Source organism: Colobus angolensis, unplaced genomic scaffold (genome assembly GCF_000951035.1).
Source record: "Colobus angolensis palliatus isolate OR3802 unplaced genomic scaffold, Cang.pa_1.0 Scaffold9, whole genome shotgun sequence".
NCBI lineage: Eukaryota > Metazoa > Chordata > Mammalia > Primates > Cercopithecidae > Colobus > Colobus angolensis.
In genome coordinates, this window is record NW_012122931.1 from 6633745 (window position 1) to 6658893 (window position 25149).

At 48.5% G+C, this 25149-nt stretch overlaps 2 protein-coding genes across 11 annotated transcripts in view; both read right to left on the reverse strand.

Annotated features, from left to right (window-relative positions):
* The window catches only part of GLE1 (GLE1 RNA export mediator), a 44217-nt gene extending 41229 nt beyond the window's left edge, over positions 1 to 2988 (reverse strand). Inside the window, exon 1 of the mRNA XM_011931451.1 lies at positions 2768 to 2988. Coding sequence (XP_011786841.1) covers positions 2768 to 2866 — 99 coding nt within the window. The 5' untranslated portion in view covers positions 2867 to 2988. The remainder of the gene's footprint in view (positions 1 to 2767) is intronic.
* A 3394-nt stretch (positions 2989 to 6382) lies between these two features.
* Positions 6383 to 25149, reverse strand: part of ODF2 (outer dense fiber of sperm tails 2) — a 53399-nt gene continuing 34632 nt past the window's right edge. For 5 of the 10 annotated variants that reach the window (XM_011931276.1, XM_011931280.1, XM_011931274.1 and 2 more), the window contains 9 exons: positions 24432 to 24503; positions 23209 to 23280; positions 22005 to 22121; positions 21170 to 21355; positions 20584 to 20693; positions 18393 to 18528; positions 14864 to 14974; positions 14595 to 14699; positions 12591 to 12917 (listed from right to left, as the gene is read on the reverse strand). In XM_011931276.1, coding sequence (XP_011786666.1) covers positions 12696 to 12917; positions 14595 to 14699; positions 14864 to 14974; positions 18393 to 18528; positions 20584 to 20693; positions 21170 to 21355; positions 22005 to 22121; positions 23209 to 23280; positions 24432 to 24503 — 1131 coding nt within the window. In that variant the 3' untranslated portion in view covers positions 12591 to 12695. Of the gene's footprint in view, positions 7588 to 8303; positions 8430 to 8870; positions 9034 to 10956; positions 11058 to 12590; positions 12918 to 14594; positions 14700 to 14863; positions 14975 to 18392; positions 18529 to 20583; positions 20694 to 21169; positions 21356 to 22004; positions 22122 to 23208; positions 23281 to 24431; positions 24504 to 25149 lie in introns of those variants that run through there. The other 5 variants (XM_011931273.1, XM_011931272.1, XM_011931271.1 and 2 more) reach the window with 3 other exon arrangements.

The following is a 25149-nucleotide window of genomic DNA, read 5'->3' on the forward strand; positions in this document are numbered from 1 at the left end:
CCAAGTAGCTGGGATTACAGGCATGCGCTACCACACCCAGCTAATTTTGTATTTTTAGTAGAGACAGGGTTTCTCCATGTTGGTCAGGCTGGTCTCCCAACTCATGACCTCAGGTGATCCGCCCTCCTCGGCCTCCCTAAGTGCTGGGATTACAGGCATGAGCCACCACGCCCGGCACACCTGGTTAATTTTTTTGAATTTTTTGTAGTGGTGAGGTTTCTCCACGTTCCCAGGCTGGTCTCGAACTTCTGGGCTCAAGTGATCTGCCCACCTTGGCTTACCAAAGTGCTGGGACTGCAGGTTTGAGACACCAAGCCTGGCCCACCTTGAACTGGCCTCAAGCAATTGTCCCGCCTCAGCGTCCCAAAGTGTTGGGATTATGGGCATGAGTCACCACACCCAGCCTAATAATTTTTTAAAAAATGGAAATAGATATGGATATGTGTATATACATCCTTAGTAGTAATAATGATCATATCTAGTACCAGATCTTGGTTTGTAAATATAATTTTAAATCAAAGGAAACCAGGGGTCTCTGCAGAAAAGGTAAGTTCCAGAGTTGGAGGTAGAAAAATGTAAGATGAGCCTGGAACATCTTTGTATGAGAAAATAAGTACTGATTACCTATGATATAATACATAAATAAAAAAACCAGAGTAGTTGGGAGATTGCTACAATGAGCTAAAGTAAACTGATTGAGCAAATAAGTAAACATATTGAGAGTAACAGGAGCCAAACTTCTCACTGCTAGGTAACATATTTACAAAGATGGATGGGGTAAGATTAGATAGAAAGAAACGTGAAGTGCTGCGTTGGAAGTGGCATTTATCAGTATGAAGTCATGGTTTTATAATATGTATGTACACACAAATAGTTATAGATAATACATAAATGTGTATGTGGTGATGTGTGTACATATTTAGAGATGTACTATTTCCTAGCTCTGTCTACTGAGAAGGCCTAGAAGCAATGGAACCCAATCAAGAATCTCAACATACTAAACTCCCAGAACTTGGTTTGTAAATACAGCACCACCCTCCACTTCAAAAGAATCAGCCTCTTTGGAGAAATAGCTGATTCCAGGGTTGAAACAGGGAAACTTGCACCTGGGACACCTTTTTGTGCCAAAAAGTAAAGAAATGTCAATGAAAGATGGAAACATGTGGAAGGAACACAGGAACCAACTTAATGAATCGTCCAATGTAGCCAAATCTGGGACATTTTTCTTTTTAATTCTTATGAATACATAATCGTTGTACACATTTACAAGGTTACTTTTTTTTTTTTTTGAGACACAGTCTCACTCTGTTGCCCAGGCTTGAGAGCAGCAGCACAATCTCGGCTCACTGCAATCTCTGCCTCCCGGGTTCAAGCAATTCTCATGCCTCAGTCTCTGGAGTAGCTGGGATTACAGGCATGCACCACCATGCTCGGCTAATTTTTTTATTTTTAGTAGAGATGGGGTTGCACCATGTTGGCCAGGCTGGTCTCGAACTCTTGACCTCAAGTGATCCGTCGCCCTTGGCCTCCCAAAGTGCTGGGATTACGGTCGTGAGCCACCACGCCCAGCCTTGCCTGTGATATTTTGATACAAGCTTACAAAATCTGGGATATTTAAAATAAAATAAATAAATAATAAAAGTAATGGATTACAACTCATTGAATAAAACAGAAATCCATGAGTCCATACCAATATAACTAAACAAGAGAGAAAAGTAAGCATCTCCTGACAGTGGAATGCCAACTAACAAATGCAGAAGGAATAGTGGATATAAAGAAACAGGATCTGGCAACGTCATAGAGGTGATCGATTCATGTGGAAAACATCAATGAATGCTAAAGCCATGGAGGATGAAGGTTTGCCCAGAAAAAGGATACTGGTGTAATCTCCACAATACTTACCAACAATTACTAAGGGAAAAATGACGAATTTTAAACGGAAAGACCAGGCAGATAACAACGTAACCAGGTGATCAAGATTAGCATCACCAGTGTTGGGATGGGTTGACATCTGTGTGCCTTCTGAGAAAGCCATGGCATCATTTCTGTAGTATTCCTGCCAAGACTGCTTAACCTTGGTCTGGTGGTTTGAAAGCACCTATGCTGGCAGTCAACCTACAGAATGTAAGGTCTGTATTTTTCAAAACTGTCAACAACATAAAAGACAGGGGAATATTTTAGGATTGTTTCCCAAGAAGTCTGAGGATGCAGAACAATGTCTTATCTGTAGCTAACTAGCAGCGACTCGGGAATGGGAGCTCTGCCTTAACTCTCCGCATCCCTCCACTTATAGTGCAGAGCTTTGCAAACACTAGGTACAGTGACCACGCCCCCATTCACTTTCCAGGTCTGCCAAATCAATCTAGAAATTTGGTCATTTCACTGGCAGCAAAGGATTAGGTCGTGTCAATCGTTCGTCGCAAAATCTAGAGCTCCCAGCACATGAGACACGCAGTAACTGAGCCTGGGGCCAAGATTGCTTTGACAACAGCATGGCGGAGAAGGCGACCAACTGGCGGAGGATAGCAGTGAAGCCTTCAGAGCGCGGGGCACCTGTGAAGTCAGGGGAGCTCCCCGAAACGCTAAAATAAGCTGGAGAGGACAGAAACCCCAGGACAGAAGGATGTACACCACAGAAGTCAAGAAATAAATGCAGGTTGTTAGGCTGCACGGGTTCCCGGAAGCAGAACGTGCCAAGGGCTAGGGAGGAGAAGGGTTCGGTCGCGAGCGGCCGGAAGGGCCTACGTCCTCTGGGGCCACCGCTCACCTCGCCCCGCAGCAGCCAGTCGCGGTAGTAGCAAAGGCGACCTTTGTCGGAACTGCGTAGAGCCTCCAAGGTCTCCCAGCAGCGACCCTCAGAAGGCATGGTTGGCTCTGGGGCAGCTTCTCTGAGGTGCCGCTTCTGACCAAACAAACCCTCCCATCAGCCGCCGGGAAGGCCGCTCAGGCTTCCGCTTCCGGGGCGCGCGCGCAACACAGCCCCGCCCCTAACGGCTGCGTGCCCCGCCTCCAGCAACGCTCCCGCCCTCCCGCCAGTGCGCCTGCGCGGAGGAATTGCCTGTGACGTCACGTTCCGCGGAGGTAAGCACTAGCTCAGGATCTCCGGGGCTGCAGAAAATTGGTCTGCGCCTTGAGACTGTGCAGAAACTGGAATCCTCACACACTGCTCATGGGAATGTAAAATGAAGCACCTGCTGTGGAAGACAGTCTGGCAGTTCCTCAAAAGGTTAAACAATTACCATTTGACCCAGCAATTCTCCTAGGTAAATATATATATAAAAAATACACCAAAGAAATGAAACCTATGTATATACAAAAACTTGTCCATGAATGTTCACAAGCAGTGTTATTCATAATAGCCAAAAAGTGAAAGCAACCCAAATGTCCATCCATTGGTGAATGGATAAATAAAATATAGTACTATGTGTGCAGTTCCCGAGTTCCCCCGCTTTCTGTGCGCTGACCAAGTATCAGAGTGCCTTGACCGCCCTGTGACCCAGCCAGTTGCAAGTTTTTTCCTGCAGACTTGCAACCAAATACGGGCCTTGCATATCCCCAGGCACTAATAAGGATATATAAGTTGTTGCCCAAAACGCTGAAACTGACCCCTGCCTTTAGCCAAATTCCATAAACCCTCATATAAACTCCACACCCTGACCCCTCGCTGGGTATGTACCTAGGTGAAACACCTCCTCTCTCGCTATCTGTCGTGAGAATTGCTGCAGCCCACTCTGTAAGTTTCCCTAATAAATGTTTTGGGTTTAGTGCTTCTTTCTTGAGACAGAGTCTTGCTCTGTCCCCCAGGCTGGAGTACAGTGGCTCCATCTCGGCTCACTGCAAGCTCCGCCTCCTGGGTTCAAGCGAGTCTCCTGCCTCAGCCTCCCGTGTAGCTGGGACTACAGGCGCCTGCTACCACGCCCAGCTAATTTTTGTATTTTTAGCAGAGATGGGGTTACACGGTGTTGGTCAGACTGGTGTCGAACTCCTGACCTCAGCTGATCCACCCACCTCGACCTCCCAAAGCACTGGGATTACAGGCATGAGCCACTGCGTCCAGCCATAGTGCTTCTTTGGAATCCCAACCAGCCTGTTTGGCAGGAGGAAACACTATCTACATAATGGAATGTTATTTGGCCATAAAAATAAAGTACTGATGATACACTGCAACATCAATCTTGAAAGCATTATGCTGAGAGAAGCCAGTCATGAATGGTCACATGTTAGACAATTCCATTTATGTGAAATGTCCAGAAGAGACAAATCTATAGAGCCAGAGAAGCTTTATGACTAGTTGCCAGGGGCTGGGGGAGGGGAATGGGGACTGCTAATGGGTATGGGGTTTCTTTTTGGGAGTGATGAAATTGGTTGGCTGGGCGTGGTGGCTCACGCCTGTAATCCCAGCACTTTGGAAGGCCCAGGCAGGCAGATCACCTGAGGTCATGAGTTTGAGACAAGCCTAGGCAACATGGCAAAACCCTGTCTCTACAAAAAATACAAAAATTAGCCGGGCACAGTGCCATGCACCTATAGTCCCAGAGGCTGATGCAGGAGGATCCCTTGAATCTGGGAGGCAGAGGCTGCAGTGAGCCGAGATGGTGCCACTGCACTGCAGCCCGGGTGACAGTATTTCGAAAAAAGAAAAAACTAGATCTAGAATTAGATAATGGTGATGGCTGCACAACTTGGTGAATATACTACAAACCACTGAATTATATGTACACTTTATCTTTTCGAGACAGAATCTCGCCACGTTGCCCAGGTAAGAGTGCAGTGGCGTGATCTTGGATCACTGCAACCTCCACTTCCTGGGTTCAAGTGATTCTCCTGCTTCAGCCTCTCAAGTAGCTGGGACTACAGGCATCCACCACCACTCCCGGCTAATTTTTGTATTTTTTACAAATACAAAATAGAGACAGGGTAGACAGGGTTTCACCATGTTGGCCAGGCTGGTCTCGAACTCCTCACCTCAGGTGATCCACCCACCTCGGCCTCCCAGAAGTGCTGGGATTACAGGTGTGAGTGGCCATGCCTAGCCTATATATACACTTTAAAAGGGTGAATTCTAGGCCAGGTATGGTGGCTCATGCTTGTAATCCCAGCAGTTTGGGAGGCCAAGGTAGGATTGCTTGAGCCCAGGAGTTTGAGACCAACCTGGGCAACATGATGAGACCTGCCTCTACCAAAAAAAAAATCCAAAATTAGCCAGGCATGGTGGTGTGCACCTGTGGTCCCAGCTACTCAGAAGGCTGAGGCAGGAGGATCCCTTAAACCCAGGAGGTTGAGGCTGTAGTGAGCCATGATTATGCCACTGCACCAGCTTGGATGACAGAGGGAGACCCTGTTTCAGAAAAATAAAAGGAGTGCATTTTATATGAATTATATCTCAATAAAAATAGAATGAGTCACAGTTGTCCAGAGATGGCCCTAACTGGGACCCCAGACTTTCTGACCCTTCCATTGTCCACCACCTCGTGAGATCTCAGTTTGAGATAGGAAAGATTCTCTCTAGAGTATGAGCAATGTGAACATTTTTCATTTTGAGTTTTTTAAAATTCCCTGGACTTCTTGTAATAAAAATATTTTAAAAGGAAAAATTGTTGGAAGAGTCCCAGCAAGGGACTCCAAGAGAGGTTACAGAGCAGTGCCCTGCACTGAGGTTTTCTTTAGTTTGGGAAAAATAATAATGAGTTATACAGATATATATACATGTTGGTGGAAGTCTGTCAATTGTCCTTTCTTGGGAAGGCCTTTCACCTATTATAAGTTCATGTCCATTTACATTAAGAGTGTGAAAATGGGCTTGGTTTTTTGGCAATGGTAGCTAGAATTACCTTCGTTGGAAAATCTGAAAGCTGGAAACTATAAATATCCTCAAAATTTGGTGGAGAAAAGAGATTTCTGGTCTTTGAAATCCAGATGCCTAGGTGGATTCAAGAACACAGAGAAGGCTGGGTACGGTGGCTCACACCTCTAATCCCAGCACTTTGGGGGGCCAAAGTGAAAGGTTTGCTTGAGCCCAGGAATTCAAGACCAACCTGGGCAATGTGGTGAGATCTGTCTCTACAAAAAATAATAAAATTAGTTGGGCATGGTGGCATACGCTTGTGCTCTCAGCTACTGTTGAGGCTGAGGTGGGAGGATTGCTTGAGCTAGGGAAGTCAAGGCTGCAGTGAGCCATGTTCCCGCCATTGCACTCAGCGTGGGTGACAGAGACCCTGTCTCCAGAAGAAAAAAGAACACAGAAGAAATTCTCTAGAGTTGAGTTAGAGTGGCTGAGAGGTAAGAAGACTGGACCAGCCAGGCTAATACTAGCTAGAATCAGAAGGGCAGAAGTTAGCATGGTACAAACAAAAATGGTGAACAAAAATGGCCCAGATTCTTATTCAGAAACCAATTCACATTTTAAAAATATATACTGTACACTATCCCATCCTCTTCCTAACAGCTGAAGTGATCTACCCTAAAACACCAAGCAATCCTTCTTACAGTTTGTTCCCTCCTGACAGTTCACTGATTATAATGTGAAAGCACCAACCTGAGCTAAAATGAAATGAAAGCCCGATGTTTCAGGCACCAAGTACTTTAAAAATGTCTGCTGGCTCTCCTGCAGCATTTTACTTAATCATTTTTCAGACGAGGGATGAGGAGTGGTTGGGTAAAGGAAATCATCAAATGGAGCCTTAAGTAACTGATTATAAAAGCTTTTTGTAAAATCACACAAATATTTCAAGAATAAATGCATTCTGGAGATACAAACCAGGCAAAAAGAAACAAAAATCAATGAAATTGGCATTACACTGGTAAAAGGCCAAATGGACACGAGCCCTCGAGGGTCTATTGTGAAGTGCTTGGGGACAAGTGGCCTCAAAGAAACTTGGGAGTGAGAGGTTTGCACTGAGCTTGGGAAGGGAGCCTTGGGAAAACACCACACTTGTGAAATCAGAAAAAAAAAAAAAAAAAAAGCAAGTGATGGTGCTCACAGCCCAGGATGACCTCCTGCTGGTTTAGGTCAGAGAAAACCTGAGAGAGAGATTCCTAAAACAATGAGGGTTGTAAGGGGACTGGTGGAAAAAATCCAGTGGAAATATTTTCTCCGGAAAGGAGGGAGCAAAGTCATGGTAAGTTAAAATCTGGTACCCTACTGTAGTAGTAAACTTAAGGCCTGTTGAGGAAATTTTAAAACTTCCATCAGGTGACTGTATCAGGGAGGAGAAAACCAAGTGCTTCCTGCTTCACCTTCTGCTGCTTCTGGGACTTTTCTAGAGCTAGTACCTAAGGACAAGACCCTGAACCCATTTTATCACTGGGAGAGGAAAACCACCAGGCTTCCCAGCTATGGCTTGGCAACTCCGGAGTTCCCACGGCTTCCGTCAGGGCTCCAGGCCCTGATAGGTGGCCTCAGGCAGGAGGAGATCGGGAGCGGATGGGAGAGCTGGTCAAGAAGGTGGTATAGGGACCATCCCCAAACACGTTGGCGTATGATGATTTGAGGAACTGGACATAGTTCTGCATGCTGCGGTTGGTGCTCTCGGACTGCTCCAGGCGATCTTTCAGGTCTTGCAGCCGGCTCTGGTAGCGGCGATCCGCCTATGAGGAGAAACAGAGCATGGGTCCGCTGTGCAGTGTCCAAAATAGAAATCCATGGAGACATAGGGACTTTCTTAGGAGTTGCCAGGGGGTGGGGGTGGGGCAAGTGCAGAGTGACTTCTAATGGGTATGGGGTTTCTTTCTGAAAATATTCTAAGGCCAGACACAGTGCCTCATGCCTATAATCCCAACACTTCGGGAGGCCAGGACAGAATCATCACCTGAGCCTGGGAGTTCAAGACCAGCATAGGGCTGGGCGTGGTGGCTCACGCCTGTAATCCCAGCACTTTGGGAGGCCAAGATGGGTGGATCACAAGGTCAGGAGATCGAGACCATCCTGGCTAACACGGTGAAACCCCATCTCTACTAAAAATACAAAAAATTAGCCGGGCGTGGTGGCACATGCCTGTAGTCCCAGCTACTCGGGAAGCTGAGGCAGGAGAATGGCATGAACCCAGGAGGCGGAGCTTGCAGTGAGCTGAGATCATGCCACGGCACTGCCACTGCACTCCAGCCTGCGTGACACATGGAGACTCTGTCTCTAAATAAATAAATATCTACCCAGGATATCCTTAAGGGATTGGAAAGTAATTGGAGAAAAATAAAACCATGTCATATTCACAAAAACAGTAACAACAGAACACCTTGGCCCACAGGCCCCACAGAAGTGAGCTCTGCTGCCCACTCTCCTAGCCCGGCCCACCAGCCTGACTCACATCGTCACGGCTCCGCCGCAGCTGGCTCAGTTCAGTTTTGGTTCTGCTCAGCTGAGTCTCAAGGTCCAGGATTTTGTTCTGGGCTGCTCGCTCCTTAGACAGCGCATGATCCTTGGTTTGTTCCACCTGCACATTCAAAGGCCCAGATATGAGGCTGGTTTACTGGACATGGGGAACACTTGGCAAAGAGAAGGCTGGGCCTCTCCCACTATCTGGTCTCACAGACAGCACTTGCACATCATTGTGGACTGTGTTCTCTAGAATGTTGGGGCAGGAACTAACTATGGGGACGATGCCTGCCACCCAGCTTTGCCTGCCCTTTCCCAATGCTCCAGGAGTCACCACCTAAGATGTGGTAAGCCTATGTGAAGCTCAAGAGGGTAGTGAGTAAATGAGCAATCATCAGATATCAAGCATTGAGCCCTCTACAGTGAAAATGTGATCCTTACAACTAATTCATGAAGTGGGTACAACTGTGTGCCCATTTTTCAGATGGAGAAATAGGCTGAGAGGTTAGGTGATTTGCCCAAGGTCACAGAGCTAGTCACTCATGAAATCGGGACTGACCTGCCTCCTCGCATCTTCAATGGCGCTCTCCAACTGCCTTGCCAGGGTCCCGCATTCGCGTGTTTTCTCCTCCAGCCGCAGCTGAGACTGGTGGATTGCCTCTTCCCTCTTGGCAATCACCTGTAGGAACTCGATATTCTGGGCACTGGTCGCCTCCAGTTTCCTAGGTGGAAGCACTCAATCAGATCCTGGGCATACCCCAACCTGTCATGTTCCACCCCGCCAGGGGGCTGCCAGCCTCTCCTGGACTGGGGATCTCATCATGCCAAGAATCTCCAAGGAGCCACAGGAATAAGCCAAAGAAATCTGCAGATCAGCAAGGTGGCCAAAGAACTGTACAGCTGGTGCAGCTGGTTAGAGAACAGAGTGAAGGGTGGGAATGCAAGCAGAGACTGACTGTGGACTGTGTTAAGTGTGGATAGCATCGCATGGAACACAGCAACTTGCAGCTCAGAAAAATGGCACCACTATTATCCCCACTTTAGAGATGAAGAGACCGAGCCTCAGAGAGGGGAATTCATTGGTCTGAATTCAGCACAGCTGGCAAGTCTGTAACCAAAACCTAAGCCCTCAACTTCTGCTGTTCACTGCTGCCTCCCACAGCAAAGGGACTTCAGCTACACCACTCAACATCTTGTGTGACCAGCCATAGGGCAGCTGTGGCCATTCTAATATACACACACTGTCCTCAATGCACTTCCAGGATGCCTTCCAATTTAAGGAGCTCTGCAGGGCCTGCAGGATCTAGCTGCATTTCCAAGGCCGGGAGGGCAGAGCAAAGGTGGAGCCTGGAAGGAGCCCACTTGGTTGTAGCCTCTTTGCAAGTGCACTGGTCACCTGGGGCACTTAGGGCCTCCTAGGACCTCAGGCACCTTCACCTCTGAAACTAAGGCTGGGACCAGGGCAGGAGGACTCTTGCCCACCTCTTACAGATGCTCATATAAGCTCTCAAGGAAGACAGTCATGGTTCTAAGTCATGCTTTGCCAGGTACCAACAGTGTGATGCTGGGAAAGTCACTTAACTTCTCCCCAAGCTCAGTTTCCTCATATTTAAAACTGGGATAATACCAGCTAACTAATAACATATGCTAAGCTATACTGAGTGCTCCTCTATGCCAGGTAACATGCTAGGACCTTTACCAGGATTGTATCATTGAAGACTCACACTACCACCATGAAAAGATTATTATCAGCCAGGTGTGGTGGCTCCTGCCTGTACTCCCAGCACTCTAGGAGGCCTAGATGGGTGGGTCACTTGAGCCCAGCAGTTCAGGAGCAGCCTGGGCAACACGGCGAAACCCCTTCTCTACAAAAAATACAAAAATTAGCCAGGCGTGGTGGCGTACGTCTGTAGTCCTAGCTACTTGGGAGGTTGCGGCAGGAGAATCGCTTGAGCCGAGGAGGTCGAGGTTGCAGTGAGCTGAGATTGCACCACTGCACTCCAGCCTGGGTGACAGAGTGATTGATTGATTGATTGATTGATTGATAGACAGACAGATAGATATAGATAAATTAACTCTACCTTGATCCTTTCCTCAAAAAGAGGAAATTGAGCTTCAAAGGAATTAAATGATTTGCTCAAGATCACAATGCTGGTAAGTGGCAGAGCTGGGCCCCAAGGCCAGGGCTTCTGATTCCCAAAGCTGTACCCTTGACCTCTGACTGCCTCCAACAATCCGTAAATAACAGAGAAGGGTCAGATCAGAAAGGTCTTTGGAAGGTTGACTGGCAAGCAAGGGCAGAAAAGAGTGGGGAAGTGGCCACCACAGTATACTGGCTGCTGCATTCAAACTGGGCCCTGCTGGCATGCTTGGACCAGGCATGCCTTTTGGGACAGGTGGTGCCTACAGGTGGGCTGATCCTGATCACGCTGTCATGGAGTATCTCCCCAGGCTGAGAGGCCCCTTTGCTCTCTCCCACAATGCTTACCACTGAAAAGGAAGCAGCTTTTCCTCTGAGGTCTGCCTAGTACCTTCCAGGGCCTTGAGTCCCTCAAACACTTCCGCACACTAAGCAAAAAATAGCTAAGTGGCTGAAAGTCTCAGGTCCTAGGAAGAGGACAGAGATGGGACCAAGTGCCTCTAACCTCTCCAGTTCATCCACCTTCAGACTCAGCTGTTTATTTTCCTTCTGGGAAGCCTGATGTTTCTCTCTCGCCATCTCCAGCTTGTCCCCCTGGTGTTCGATCTAAAATGACAGGAACACAGACTGGTTTACAAGGGAATTTCCCGCTAGAGCCCTCCCCTCTCCCTATGACCTGTTGTCCACACCCAGGAAAGGGGTACAGTGCCCTCAGCAGGCGTCCAAGTCTCAACGCACAACCTAGAGGAGAAAGGACAGCAGGGATAGGTTAGGCCCAACTCCAAAGACAAAAGGCTCTCCCCACACTGGGAGAAACCAGGTTTGATGCTAAAGAATGACAAAAATGCTTTCTTGATCAGAGGAGGCCACTCAGAGAGGCCCAGCTAGGATCCAGGAAAGACATGAGAAGGCAGAAACAGCTGACAGGGCTAACTGGCCCATACAAACCAACCAGAGAGCTTTACCTGTTATGTTGCTGGTACTATTGATCTCAAACTCCTCTTAACTGGGGACAAGTGCAGGCAAGACCACAGGAAATCTGTCAATCCTTTTGAGTTGGCAAGTTTGAGAATGTACCCAGACCCAGAGGACTGCTTTATGCAGAAGCCTCAGCTATCAGGGCTAAAAGGCCCTGAGAATGCTCAGGTTCAACGGAGAAGGCAGGCACTGTAAGGTTACAGTACTGAGAACATCGGGTTGGGAACCAGATAGAGCTGGCTGGGTTCCAATCCCTGCTTACTAAGTACTAGCTCTGTGATGGTAGGGAATTACTTCTCTCTATGCCTTGGGCTGCTTTCTGTAAACTGGGGAAAATAACACATGCATCTCACAAAGTTCCTGATGGAATTAAATGAGAGAATGCAGGAACACAAAAGAGGTGCTCAAAAAATGGTAGCTCCTTTTCTAATTATCACAAGTACACATGTCAGGAGTGGGGAAGGGGCCAGCTGGGCGCAGTGGCTCACACCTGTAATCCTAGTACTCTGGGAGGCTGAGGCAGGCGGATCACGCGATCAGGAGATTAAGACCATCCTGGCTAACACGATGAAACCCTGTCTCTACTAAAAATACAAAAAATTAGCTGGGCGTGGTGGCTCGCACCTGTAGTCCCAGCTACTCGGGAGGCTGAGGCAGGAGAATGGCGTGAACCTGGGAGGCGGAGCGTGCAGTGAGCCGAGATCGCGCCACTGCACTCCAGCCTGGGCGACAGAGCGAGACTCCATCTAAAAAAAAAAAAAGAGTGGGGAAGGGGCCTTGCCCAAAGTCATGCTGCAAATGAGTGGTATATAATTTCTTGGACACTGTAGGACACTGTAGGCGTGGTTCTAGTAACCCAGAGACAGACTGCTTCTGGGAGAAAGGGCCTGCTTGCTTCTTTCAGGACAGAATCTCGGGCAGTGAATCTGTTCAGAGTCAGGAGAAGCAGCTGAAGCAAGAGAAAGAGAAAAAGAAATTCTACAGCTCGGTGTCTGCTAGCACCTCCCAGCTGTGGGTGTGGAGCTGAGGACAGCAGCAGAGCATACAGGCAGAGGCAGGCAGAGGCAGCAGTCTTGGGTGGCGGCAACAGCAGGAGGGCCCAGTGACTCCACGCAAGTGACGGCTCCTATAACTACAATCACTTTGTGCAAACACGTGGCATTTGGCACACCAGACTTTTATTTCACAGCACTGATGATAGCTCACTCCTTTTAAAAAGCGGCAGCCAAGAAAAAGGAAGTAGTCCTCCCTTAGGGGGCATGCAGCTCATCTTGGTATGCGGGCCCCTGCTCGGGTCAGTTCGTGGGACCCTTTCTGCCAGTCCCTTACCCGGCTGCGCAGGTCTGATATGATGGCTGTGAGGTCGATGTTCTTCCGCTCATAGCCCTGCAGTTGGTCTTGGCACTCAGCCAGCTTCGCCTCCGTGATCTTCAGGATGTCAGGGAGCTGCTGCAGGTCAGCCAGCTGAGACTGGAACTGCCTTCGTGCCTGAAGCAGGAAGGAAAGACCCACAGTTGGGAAAGGCCTGCCTCCCAGTGGAGCCGGGCAGAGTCCTTTAGAGTTAGGGCAGGGCTGACACAGTCCCCAGTGGAGGATCCTGCAAAATCCACAGCAGAAGTGTGGCCTACACTCCCTGCTGGCCACTGAGCAGGTGGCTTGCCATTCATTTAGTTACCCAGTAACAATGGCAACCACACAGTAAACACCAGGACCCAGGCGTTATACCAGGGGCTCTGCACACTTGCTCATTTAATTCAGACAACCTGTAAAACAGGTGATGCTGTCCCCATATAAGGATAGTAAGGATCAAGAGAACTAAGTCATCAGCCCAAGGTCATTCAGCTACAAACTGGTAAACACAGGATTAAAGTCTAGTCTAACTCCAAGCCAAGCACAGTGGCTCACGCCTGTAATCTCAGCACTCTGGAAAGCCAAGGGGGGCAGATCATTTGAGGTCAGGAGTTCGACACCACCCTGGCCAACATGGTGAAACCCCGTCTCTACTAAAAATACAAAAATTAGCTGGAAGTGGTGGCACATGCCTGTAGTCCCAGCTACTTGGGACGCTGAAGCAGGAGAATCGCTTGAACCTGGGAAGTGGAGGTTGCAGTGAGCCGAGATCACGCCACTGCACTCCAGTCTGGGTGACACAGCAAGATTCAGTCTCAAAAAAAAAAAAAAAATTAAAAAGTCTAGTCTAACTCTAAAGCCCCTAGGAAAGCAGTCACAATGCTACAGGTTAGAGGGAAAGGTGAGAAATATCTGGTCTCAGTCCATCCTTGTACTTAACATGGAGACTGAGGATCAGAGAGGAGCTTGACTTGCTCAAGATTATGAAACAAATTAGTGGCTGAGCCTGGACTCAGCCCATCTCCAAGGTAACCATTAAGATAATCCCCCTGCTCTAATCAGCCAAACCATCTGTAGAAGAATAAGGCTTTTTGGGAAGAGAATGGGAGACCTATTTTCTGGTTGGTACAAAATAAAGACACCATATAGAATGAAATAGGCATGCCAAAGACCTGGCATAACTGTAGATTTCTGTCTACTTGGACGCTCCAAGCAGGAGTTTTTTTTTTTGAGATAAGAATTTTACTCCTGTTGCCCAGGCTGGAGTGCAATGGCACGATCTCGGCTCACTGCAACCTCCGCCTCCCAGGTTCAAGCAATTCTCCTGCCTCAGTCTCCCAAGTAGCTGGGATTACAGGCATGTGCCACCATGCTCGGCTAATTTTGTATTTTAGTAGAGACAGGGTGTTTCGCCATGTTGGTCAGGCTGGTCTTGAACTCCCAACCTCAGTTGACCTGCCTGCCTCAGTCTCCCAAAGTGCTGGGATTACAGGTGTGAGCCACTGCGCCCAGCCAGGAGGGTTTTGTTGTTGTTGTTGTTGTTTTAAGGAAATTGAAAAGGAGATAGAAGAAAACCAAGAGGAAAAAAAAAAAAAAGACAAAGCAGCAGCATGAGAGAGAGAAGAGAGGAGACAAGAAAGAGACAAAGGAGAGAGAGACACAGGGTAGAGTGGATCAGTCCACCAATGAGAAAATGAGCTCATCTTTGTTGCCCAAATCAGATAGGGTCAAAGGCAAACAAGGGGAACAGACTCACAGTCATTGAGTTAGATATGGAATTGGGTAGGAAAAGAAAGCAAGGAAGGAAAGCAGTACCGCCTCAATCTCTTTGTTCATCTCATCTTTAAGGATCTTGTTCTCTTTGTCACAGCGTTCTAGCTGGGCAGCTACTTCATCAGCCTCCAATCTGGTCTTCATCACCTAAGGACCAACAACACTGTGGTTCATCTTAGGCAGAGCCACATTTTGGTAAAAACCATCTTCCATACCCAACCCTTCCTGGGATTGGCCTGGTAGGGAGCCCCCAGTCTGATGGGGGCAGGGTGGGCACTGCTTGGAAGGGCCAGGGCCCCAGTGAGGCCTACCTGACTCTTATAGTTGTCAATCATCCCCTCATAGTTCTTCACTGAGGCCTTCAGCTGCTGGACCTCGAGGTGTGCCTGGTTGAGCTTGTCCTCCATTGGAGCAAAGCTGGCCTAGAAGGGATGGCTCATGAGTAACCCACAGGAAGGTTCTGCAACAGGTGGACCTCCTACCCTCAACTCTATCCAAGGAACCAGCAAAGGAAAGGCCCCCTACTCTAACCCACAAAGCACTTTGCCTGAGAGAAGCACCGAGAAGCAGGTAAGACTCCTAATGTTACCACCTCAGGTGAATAGAGATGCAAATAAATTACTTCTGTTTTTTCTTATTCCAAAAGCAATATATAATCATTAAAGAAAATGGAGATAAAACCAATACACACTAATCCTAATGCTTAATGACTTGGGATATGGCTTTATATCTATAGCTGCATAACTTTTTCTTTTCTGTCAAAAAGAATGAGACTATACTATACTTACTGCTATGTAACATACTTTTTCCCCACCATGGGATCTGCCAGGTTATATGTAACATCTATCTATCTATCTATCTATCTATCTATCTATCTATCTATCTATCTATCTATTTATCTATCTATTTATTTATTTATTTATTTGACAGAGTCTCGCTCTGTCGCCCAGGCTGGAGTGCAGTGGCCTGATCTCAGCTCACTACAACCTCCGCTCCAGAGTTCAAGCAATTCTCCTGCCTCAGCCTCCCGAGTAGCTGGGACTATAGGCGTCCGCCACCATGCCTGGCTAATTTTTATATTTTTAGGAGAGACAGGGTTTCACCATATTGGCCAGGCCCGTCTTAAACTCCTGACCTTGTGATCCACCCGCCTCCGCCTCCCAAAGTGCTGGGATTACACGCGTGGGCCACCACGCCCGGCTGTTTATTTTTGAGATGGAGTCTCGCTCTGTCGCCCAGGCTGGAGTGCAAAGACACAATCTCAGTTCAATGCAACCTCCGCCTCCCAGGTTCAAGCTATTCTCCTGCCTCAGCCTTCGGAGTAGCTGGGATTACAGGCACACAACACCACACCTGGCTAATTTTTATATTTTTGGTAGAGATGGGGTTTTACCATGTTGGCCAGGCTGATATCAAACTCCTGAACTCACGTGATCTGCCCGCCTTAGCCTCCCAAAGTGCTGAGATTATAGGCGTGAGCCACCATGTCCAGCTGTAACATACTTTATAAATTAACAATATGTTGTGGGCTGGGTGCGGTGGCTCATGCCTGTAATCCCAGCACTTTGGGAGGCCAAGGCGGGAGGACCACGAGGTCAGGAGTTCGAGACCAGCCTGGCCAATACTGTGAAGCCGGGTCTCTACTAAAAATACAAAAATCAGCCAGATGTGCTGGCGTGCGCCTATAGTCCCAGCTACTTGGGAGGCTGAGGCAGAAGAATCGCTTGAACCTGGGAGGTGGAAGTTGGTTGCAGCGAGCTGAGATTGCACAACTGCACTCCAGCCTGGGCAACACAGTGAGACACTGTCTCAAAAAAAAAAAAAAAGGCCGGGCGCGGTGGCTCAAGCCTGTAATCCCAGCACTTTGGGAGGCCGAGACGGGCGGATCACAAGGTCAGGAGATCGAGACCATCCTGGCTAACACAGTGAAACCCCGTCTCTACTAAAAAAAACACAAAAAACTAGCCGGACGAGGTGGTGGGCGCCTGTAGTCCCAGCTACTCGGGAGGCTGAGGCAGGAGAATAGCATGAACCCGGGAGACGGAGCATGCAGTGAGCTGAGATCCGGCCACTGCACTCCAGCCTGGGCGACAGAGCAAGACTCCATCCTCAAAAAAAAAAATAGACACTCAGTACCAAGCATTGCCAAGGAGGCCAGAGCGACTGTTATCCTTTTACTCACCACTGACAGGTGTGGAGATTTGTTCAACTACTTTACTATTCAGCAACATCTACCAATAACTACTTTACTACTTAGTAACATGCTTTACTATTCAGTGACATCTACCAAATATAGACTTATGCACACCCAGTGATGACCTGGCAGTTCTACTTCAAGGTATATAGACAATAAAGATGTACCAAATGTGTACACCTAAAGACATACAAAGATGTTCACAGCAACACTATGGAAACCCAAATGTCCACTGACAGTAGAATGGACAAATGTACTGTGGTGTATTCATATAACGGCATACCGTGGAGGGCTGAGGATGAATAAACTGCTACAAACAATGGGGCTGACTCAGCAAACTTGCGGAGTAGAAGCCAGGCCCAAGGGTCTTCAAACTACTCAAATCTCTAAAGTTAAAAGCAGGCAACTAACTTGTGGTGACAGGAGATGGGCTAGCAGTTACCTTTACAGGGGTATTAGTAACAAGAAAGGTCACTAGGGCGCAGGCAAGGTTCAATCAGAATGACTGATAAAGCATATTCACTTTATGAAGATTCTAGGATCTGTGTACTTTTCCATATGTTATTCTCCCTTACAATCAATCTTAACAAGAAAAAACAAAATCAGTGAAAACATAAAGCTAGATATTATTGCCCCGATCAACAAAAAAGCAAGATAAAACCTGTCTCTGAAATGTCAACCTCTGCTCAGGTGCCTCTCGTCCCAGCAGGCTGAAAGGAGGGTATGGTGAGGTTAAGAGCTAGGGCCTCTGCTCAGGTGCCTCTCGCCCCGGCAGGCTGAAAGGAAGGTATGGTGAGGTTAAGAGCTAGGGCTCCAGAGTCAGACTCGGGTTCAAATCTCAACTCCGATACTTCCTCGGGCAAAATCTTGACAAGAAACTTGACCTCTCTCTCGGCCTCAGTTTCCTTATTCTCATTTCTTTTTTTTTTTTTTTTTGAGATGGCGTCTCACTCTGTTGCCCAGGCTGGAGTGCAGTGGCGCGATCTCAGCTCACTGCAACCTCCACTTCCCGGGCTCAAGCAATTCTCCTGCCTCAGTCTCCTGAGTAGCTGGGATTACAGGCACACGCCACCATGCCCAGCTAATTGTTTTTGTATTTTTATGGGGTTTCACTGTGTTGGCCAGGCTGGTCTTGACCTCCTGACCTCAGGTGATCCACCTGCCTCGGCCTCCCAAAGTGCTGGGATTACAGACGTGAGTCACCACGCCCAGCCCCTTATTCTCATTTCAAATGGAGATAATCATCATGTTACTGGCAGATGGTTTTCCAGGCTGGAGTGTAGAGGTGCGATCTTGGCTCACTGCAGCTTCAACCTCCCAGGCTCAAGCGATTCTCCCACCTCAGCCTCCTGAGTAGCTGGGATTATAGGCACATGCCTCCACGCCTGGCTACTTTTTGTATGTTTTGTAGAGACCGTATTTCGCCATGTTGCCCATGGCTGCTTTCAAACTCCTATGCTCAAGTGATCCACCTGCCTTGGCCTCCCAAAGTGCTGGGATTACAGGCCTAAACCACCACGCCTGGTCAAATCCAGGCTTTTCTGACTCCCTCTTAGTCCGATGCCCCCAGGCCCACTTAAGACAAGACCCGGTCATCAGCTCGCTGGGCCCCACCCAGATGCCTGGTCCCCAGCTCTCACGCGAACCTTCAGTCTCTCATTCTCCAGCTTGAATGCGGAATACTCAGCAGTCTGACGGTGTAGTCTCTCCACCAGACTATCCCGGTCTTCCCGCATCTTCTCCTCCAAGGTTTGTTGTTGGTTTACGAGATCTGTTACCCGGCTGGAAGATCACAAAGTGAAAGCAGACAGAGACAATCAATTACACAGGTTCTAAAGAACCCAGGTCATTGTGTGGTGAGGGACCAAGTGTTCTCACCACTCAACATACTGCCTGCCTGCTCCCCAGTCTCCATACTGAGAAGCAACTCTGCTGCCCTGCCTCAGCATTGCTGCTGTGGCACTCCCATGCCTGTCCCACCTCCGAACAACGTCCGTTAAGATGTGTCTCCCATACCTCCCCCTCCAACAAACCATCTACATTTCAACAACAAGCAATAACTTATTAAGAGAAGTGTGGGCTGGGTGTAGTGGCTCACACCTGTAGTCCCAGTGCTTTGGGAGGCCAAGGCAGGAGGACTGCTTGAGCCCAGCAGTTGAAGGTTGCAGTGAGCTATGCTGGTGCCACTGCACTATAGCCTGGGTGAAAGAGAAAGACCTTGTCTCCGCTTTAAAAATAAGAGAGAGAGAGGGATGTGTACCCATCTTGATCCTCTCATGAGACCAAGACACTCTTTGAAGGCAAGGACCGGGGACATGATCCCTTCCCAACTCCCTACGACACCTCCCTGAATCTCTCTGCCTGTCAGGTCTTGGTGTTAGGACAGACTCTTCTGGAATCCCGTCCTGGACTCCCAGGCTGGTGGGCAGGGATTATCACCTAGGCATTCCTCTCCCGCCAGGCCCTGAGCACCCTGGGCTTTTGTGCCCCCAGCAGGGGGCTGGTGCCATGATTGGCTCATTCACATATGAATACCCACCTAGCACAGGCAGGAACAGCAATGAGTGTGGTGTGGGAAAAAGGCACAAATAGAGAGAAAGACGCCAACTTAGGACGCCCGCCCCACCCCCAGTCCCTTCCGCTCCCTGCTGCTCCCTCAGTCACTCAGCAAAGCTACCATCAGTCAAAGAGCAGAGATTGTGGCCTCAAGAGGAGCCCTGGGGCTCACAGGTACTTACTCCTCTATCTTGACCACAGACCCATCAAAAAACTTTTGCACAATACGTGCTCTCAGTATTGACCAATTACAGTCCACCACTGAACACTGACCAGGACCAAGCAAACACGTCAGTTTGCTGGCAACTCAAGTTCACCTGGCAAACTCCTACTCACACTTAAAAACCCAGTTCAGACATCTTGTCCCTGACGCCTCCCCTGTACCATGTATGCTTCTGTCTTAGGTATCTATGTTCTCCTACTAGACAGAGAACTCCCTAAGGACAGCAGCTGGCATACAGCCTGGCACATAGTGGGTTCTCAGAACATGTTTGCTAAGTTGAGGTGAATATAGTAAGAGACTTTCCCGACCTGGGAGATTAAGTGAGCTCCCCCATGACCTATCCTTAGTCCAGGGAGTCTGTGCCTCTTGTAGCCCTATCTCCTCTACAGAGTAGAGGGCAAGGCATGCATTTGTCTTCTTACTGCTATAACCCTGATGGCCAGCACACAGCAGCTTGGTATATGGTAGATGCTCAATACATATTTTTCCAATAAATGAAGGAACAAATGAGAATGATGGAATGGTCACTGCTCACAGTTCGCCAGTGGCAAGAAAGGTGTCAGCTCAGTTACTTGCAACGTGGGGCCACTTTTGCCCCCTACTCCCATGCCATACCACTGACCTACTGAGTGGCAGGCACTGGCAAACAGCTGCTGTCCCTGGGCAGACAACAGAGAGAAGACACTTGGGTCACCATCTGCCCCATTCCCCAAGAATAGGAATGAGGACACCAGGGTGCCCATTTCAAATGCTGTGTAGACTGGGGACAGGCTCAGGCCCAGGTGCTGAAGTCAGAGTCACACCTCTGTGACCAGAGACCCGGCCCCTACCCAGTGCCTAACAGTAGGGTAGGACCCCAGGACTAGGGCCAGAGCCTGCACCCCAGCTCCAACCAGAAAGCCCAGCTCAGGGCTGCCCACATCACAGCCCAGTGCAGCCCCCAGCCCGGACAGTACAAACAGCAGTCATGTGGCCTTCCCTGAGCCACCAGGCTCCTCCCACCTGCACACCCAAGTCCCTCAACAGCCCCACATTCCCTCTCCTACTCTAAGACGTACTCATTCAAGACAATAATTTCCAGCTCGAGGTCTCCCTTGTCTTTTACAACTTGGTTGTAGCGGCTTCTCCAGGACTCCAGAGTGGATAAAGCTTCAGCGACATAAAGATCCTGGGAACACGGGACAACAGCGCCTGTCAGCCTAGTGTCCGGGCTGAGGCTGCCAGGAGCTGGGAGCAGGCTCATCCTAGGTGGTTTCTCACCCTGGTAACCTAAACCTCATTCTGGAATTCACCTTTCTAGAGGGCGCTGGGAGTGACAGTGGGAGCTCAGCTAGTGCTCCCAGATTTCTAGCAATCAAATGTGTCCTGTTTGTAAATCCTTCCTTAACCATCATTCTCACCCACAAAGTTGACGTGGCTGAACTCTCCTACAAAGCCTCCAATCATCTCCAGCCACCCACCCATCCAGCTTTTATCCATTTGATGCCCTTAACTCCCTCTCCCTCTTCCCCAGTCATCTATCCTTTCCACCACTACCATCCCTCATCCACCCACCCCTCCACTACCCATCTGGCCAACCACCCCTCTGCCATCACGCAGCCCTCCTCAGGGCAGGTGAGGAGCTGGGCACCCCAGGCCTACGACCTTGTCAGCGAGTTGCACATGCAGCTGCTCAGCGTACTCCTCGCTCTTCTCGGCTCGCTCCTTCTGGGCTCGGATGGCCTTCTTCAAGCTCTCTTTGTCTCGGTCTCCCTTCTGCTTCAACTCCTTCAGCTGCTCCATGATGGCCTCCACTTCTGCCTTGTGCTGATTACCGCTGCGCTCCAGATTCTGGAAGGGGGAAGGGGTGAGACAGAGAGGGAGAAGAGAGACAAGGACGTTGTGGGAAGGCAAAGCAGAGGGTGAAGGAGAAAGGGAGGAAAAGGCAAGAGCAAAGAGGAAACGAGGAAGACAGAAAACAGATGCTCAGCTGTGTGAGAGGCTCCCCTAACTCAGACCAGAGACAAAGTCCCTCCCAGCTCCCCCCGATACCTCCCTGGATCTCTCAGCCCATGGGGTCTTGATATTAGGTCAGAACTGCTCTGGAATCCTTCCCTGAACTCCCAGCCTTGTGTTCAAAGATAATTCCTTGGTCACTCAGCAGATGTATGACCTCAGAGGACCCCTGGGCTACAAAGAGACCATTCCTTTCTCTTGGGTAATTAGGAGAACTGAGGGCCTAGGGGATTAAGTGATAGGCCTGGGGACATGGCACACAACCCCGTCACTGCTGGGAAGGATGCCCAACACCTCCTGGATCTCTGTCCATTGCTCTTGCCACTGTCCTAGAATGTCTCTGAGGCCTGAGTATTTTGTCATCAGCTGTCTCAGAAACCTTTGGAGGCACACTTCCTGAGTGTGATACCTGGGCCAGGCCGCCACCAACATCAAATTGGCAGGCCTTGCCTCCTCTTTCCCCAATTGTGGGGCCAACAGGTACCTTGATCTGCATGCACAGGCGACTGTTCTCAGCTTCTTTGGACCGAAGCTGTGCCTGCAAATGCCCACGCATGGACTCCATGGATTTAGAAAGCTCAGAGGCTGTCTTTGCTTGAGCCTGTGGAGAGACAGAGAAAGTGATGGAGGCACAATATTTTTTTTTGTTTTCTTCAGACGGAGTCGCGCTCTGTTTCCCAGGCTGGAGTGCAGTGGCACAATCTCGGCTCACTGCAACCTCCACCTCTTGGGCACCAGCAATTTTTCCGCCTCAGCCTCCTGAGTAGCTGGAGTTATAGGCACGTGCCATCAAACCCAACTAGTTTTTTGTATTTTTAATACAGACAGGGTTTCACCATGTTGGCCAGACTGGTCTCCATCTCCTGACCTCAAGTGATCCACCCTCCTCGGCCTCCCAAAGTGCTAGGATTACAGGCGTGAGCCACCGTGCCTGGTCAACAATTTTTTTTTTTTTTTTTTTTTTGATACAGGGTATCACTCTGTTGCCAAGGCTAGAGTGCAGTGGCGTGACCACGACTCATTGCAGCCTCAGTCTCCCAGGCTCAAGTGATCCTCCCATCTCAGCATCCAGAGTAGCTGGAACTACAGGTGCATGCCACCACACTTGGCTGATTTTTTTTAATTTTAATTTTTATTTTTTAGAGATGGGGGGTCTCCCTGTGTTGCCCAGGATGGTCTTGAACTCCTGGCCTCAATCAATCCTCCTGCATTGGCCTCCCAAATTGCTAGGGAGAGGCCTAGGCTGGTCTCAGAAAAAGTGCAACATGAGCCACTGCACCCGGCCCAAAGGCAGGATTTGAACCCAGTTCTCTGCATATCCATTATGTTCTACTGGCTCATAAAAATGCACAACTGCGGCTGGGCGCAGTGGCTCATGCCTGTAATCCCAACATTTTGGGAGGCCAAGGCAGACAGATCACAAGGTCAAGAAATCAAGACCATCCTGGCCAACATGGTGAAACCCCATCTCTACTAAAAATACAAAAGTTAGCTCGGCATAGTGGCGCACACCTGTAGTCCCAGCTACTTGGGAGGCTGAGGCAGGAGAATCGCTCAAACCCAGGAGGCAGAGCTTGCAGTGAGCTGAGATTGCGCCAGTGCACTCCAGCCTGGCGACAGAGTGAGACTCTGTCTCAAAAAAAACAAAAAAAAAACAAAAAAAAAAGCACAACTGCTGGGGACAATACCTTCTCACATTGTATTTCCTGAAGGAGCTCTTCCACCTCCTTGTCCTTGTCTTGCAGCAGTAACAGCAGGCGCTGGAAGAGAACACAGGCTGTCAGGTGCCTCCTGGGAAGGGCAAAGAGGCCCAGCCCAGGGAGGACAGAGACTTCTGAGTGCCTGGCCACTGGGGCCCAAGGTCCTACGTATATTGGCCCATGTCAGATATCCTGGTAGGAAACACCTAACACATGGATTAAAAAAATTTTTTTAAACAATGAACATGTATTTATTTTACAACTTAAGAACAATAATAATGTTAATTGTAGAAAACATTGAGAACACACCAAAAAACTCCTCCAAAGAAACCCCGTAAACCCCAATGTAGAAATAACCAGTTAATGCATATTAAAAGTCATATGCTCAGCACCCTTTTAACAAAAAAGTCATATGCCTACTTTGTTCCACAGCCTAAAATCTCATTTTGACCACAATATGATTAAATCTTCTATATCTTTCGAAAGAGCTGCTTGACGTTTCAAGTTACTGATGTATATCATAACTTAACAAGGGTTCTTGAGCTGGGAATGCATTATTGCCGAGCTTGCTGCATCTCCACTCCTTCCTTGACTAAGCATCAGAGGCCACAGGCCACACCTTGGGAAACTGGGCCTCCATCTCCCTCCCCTCTCTTGGAGACTTACAAAAGCATTAGTACAGCAGACACTCCAAAAAAGTCTTGGGAAAAGCTGTTGAACTTTATGTTTAGGCCAGCCTATGGTTTCCCAAATTTAACTGGCTATGGAACCTCCCCTTTGGTTTCTTGCATTCCTCAAGGAACTTAGGGTTCCATGAATAGACTTTGAAACATGCTGCTTTGGGAGAGACTCCTAGAATTAGGATTACTGAGTCCAAAGGTGTGTACTTTTTGATGGCTTTCCATCCATAATACAACTAAGGAAATCCAGCTTTAACAGACACGGATGATTTACAAATCCAACATCATTATTACCTTCCCTCATGTTGGTGTCCAGCTTTGTGGTTCAAGGTCTCAAGTAACTAACTACACAAGCCTATCAGAGAACAGGCAGGACAGGAGGACATCAGCCCATTTTACGGATCATGAAACTAAGACCCAGCGAAATCCTCCAGCCCCTCCTGCCTTGATCCAAGCACCTCTACACTTTGTAGCGGAACAACACCCTTGCCACCTGTACCCACTAGAGTAGACAGGGGGAGCCATAGTTACCGCTTTCTCTGAGTCGGCCTCCGCCAGCCGTTTCAGTAGTGCTCCTTGTTGCTCCATTAGTCTTTCAGAATCCTTCAAAGAAAGGCAAAGGAAAAGGTCAAGTCATTAAGCAATAAACCCAGATGTCTACATTTTATTGATTCTTTACCTTTTCCAAAAATTGTATTTTTTTTTTTTTTTAAGAGTCTTACTCTGTTGCCCAGGCTGGAGTGCAGTGATGCAATCACAGCTCACTGCAGCCTGGTCCTTCTGGGCTCAAGCCATCCTCCCATCTCAGCTGCCCTAGTAGCTGGAACCACAAGCATGCACTACCATGCCCGACTTTTTAAACATTATTATTATTTGTAGAGTTGGAGGGTATCTCTGTTTGCCCAGGCTGGTCTTGAACTCCTGGGTTCAAACTATCTGCCTGCTTTGTCCTCCCCAAGTGCCAGGATAACAGGTGTGAGCCACCACACCTGGCCCAAAAAACTATATTTCTAATTTGAAAAGTAATAGATGAATATATTCTCACTATGAAATACTGAATGCTAATAAAGCTACAGTTCCTCCTGTACCCACCTCCAAACCCTACTCTATTACTATTAGTTTGAGGAGTATCCTTCCCATCCTTTTTCTCTGCATCTACAGAGAGAAATACTGTATTTCTGTGTATTGAAAATACTTTACAGGCCGGGCGCAGTGGCTCACGCCTGTAATCCCAGCACTTTGGGAGGCC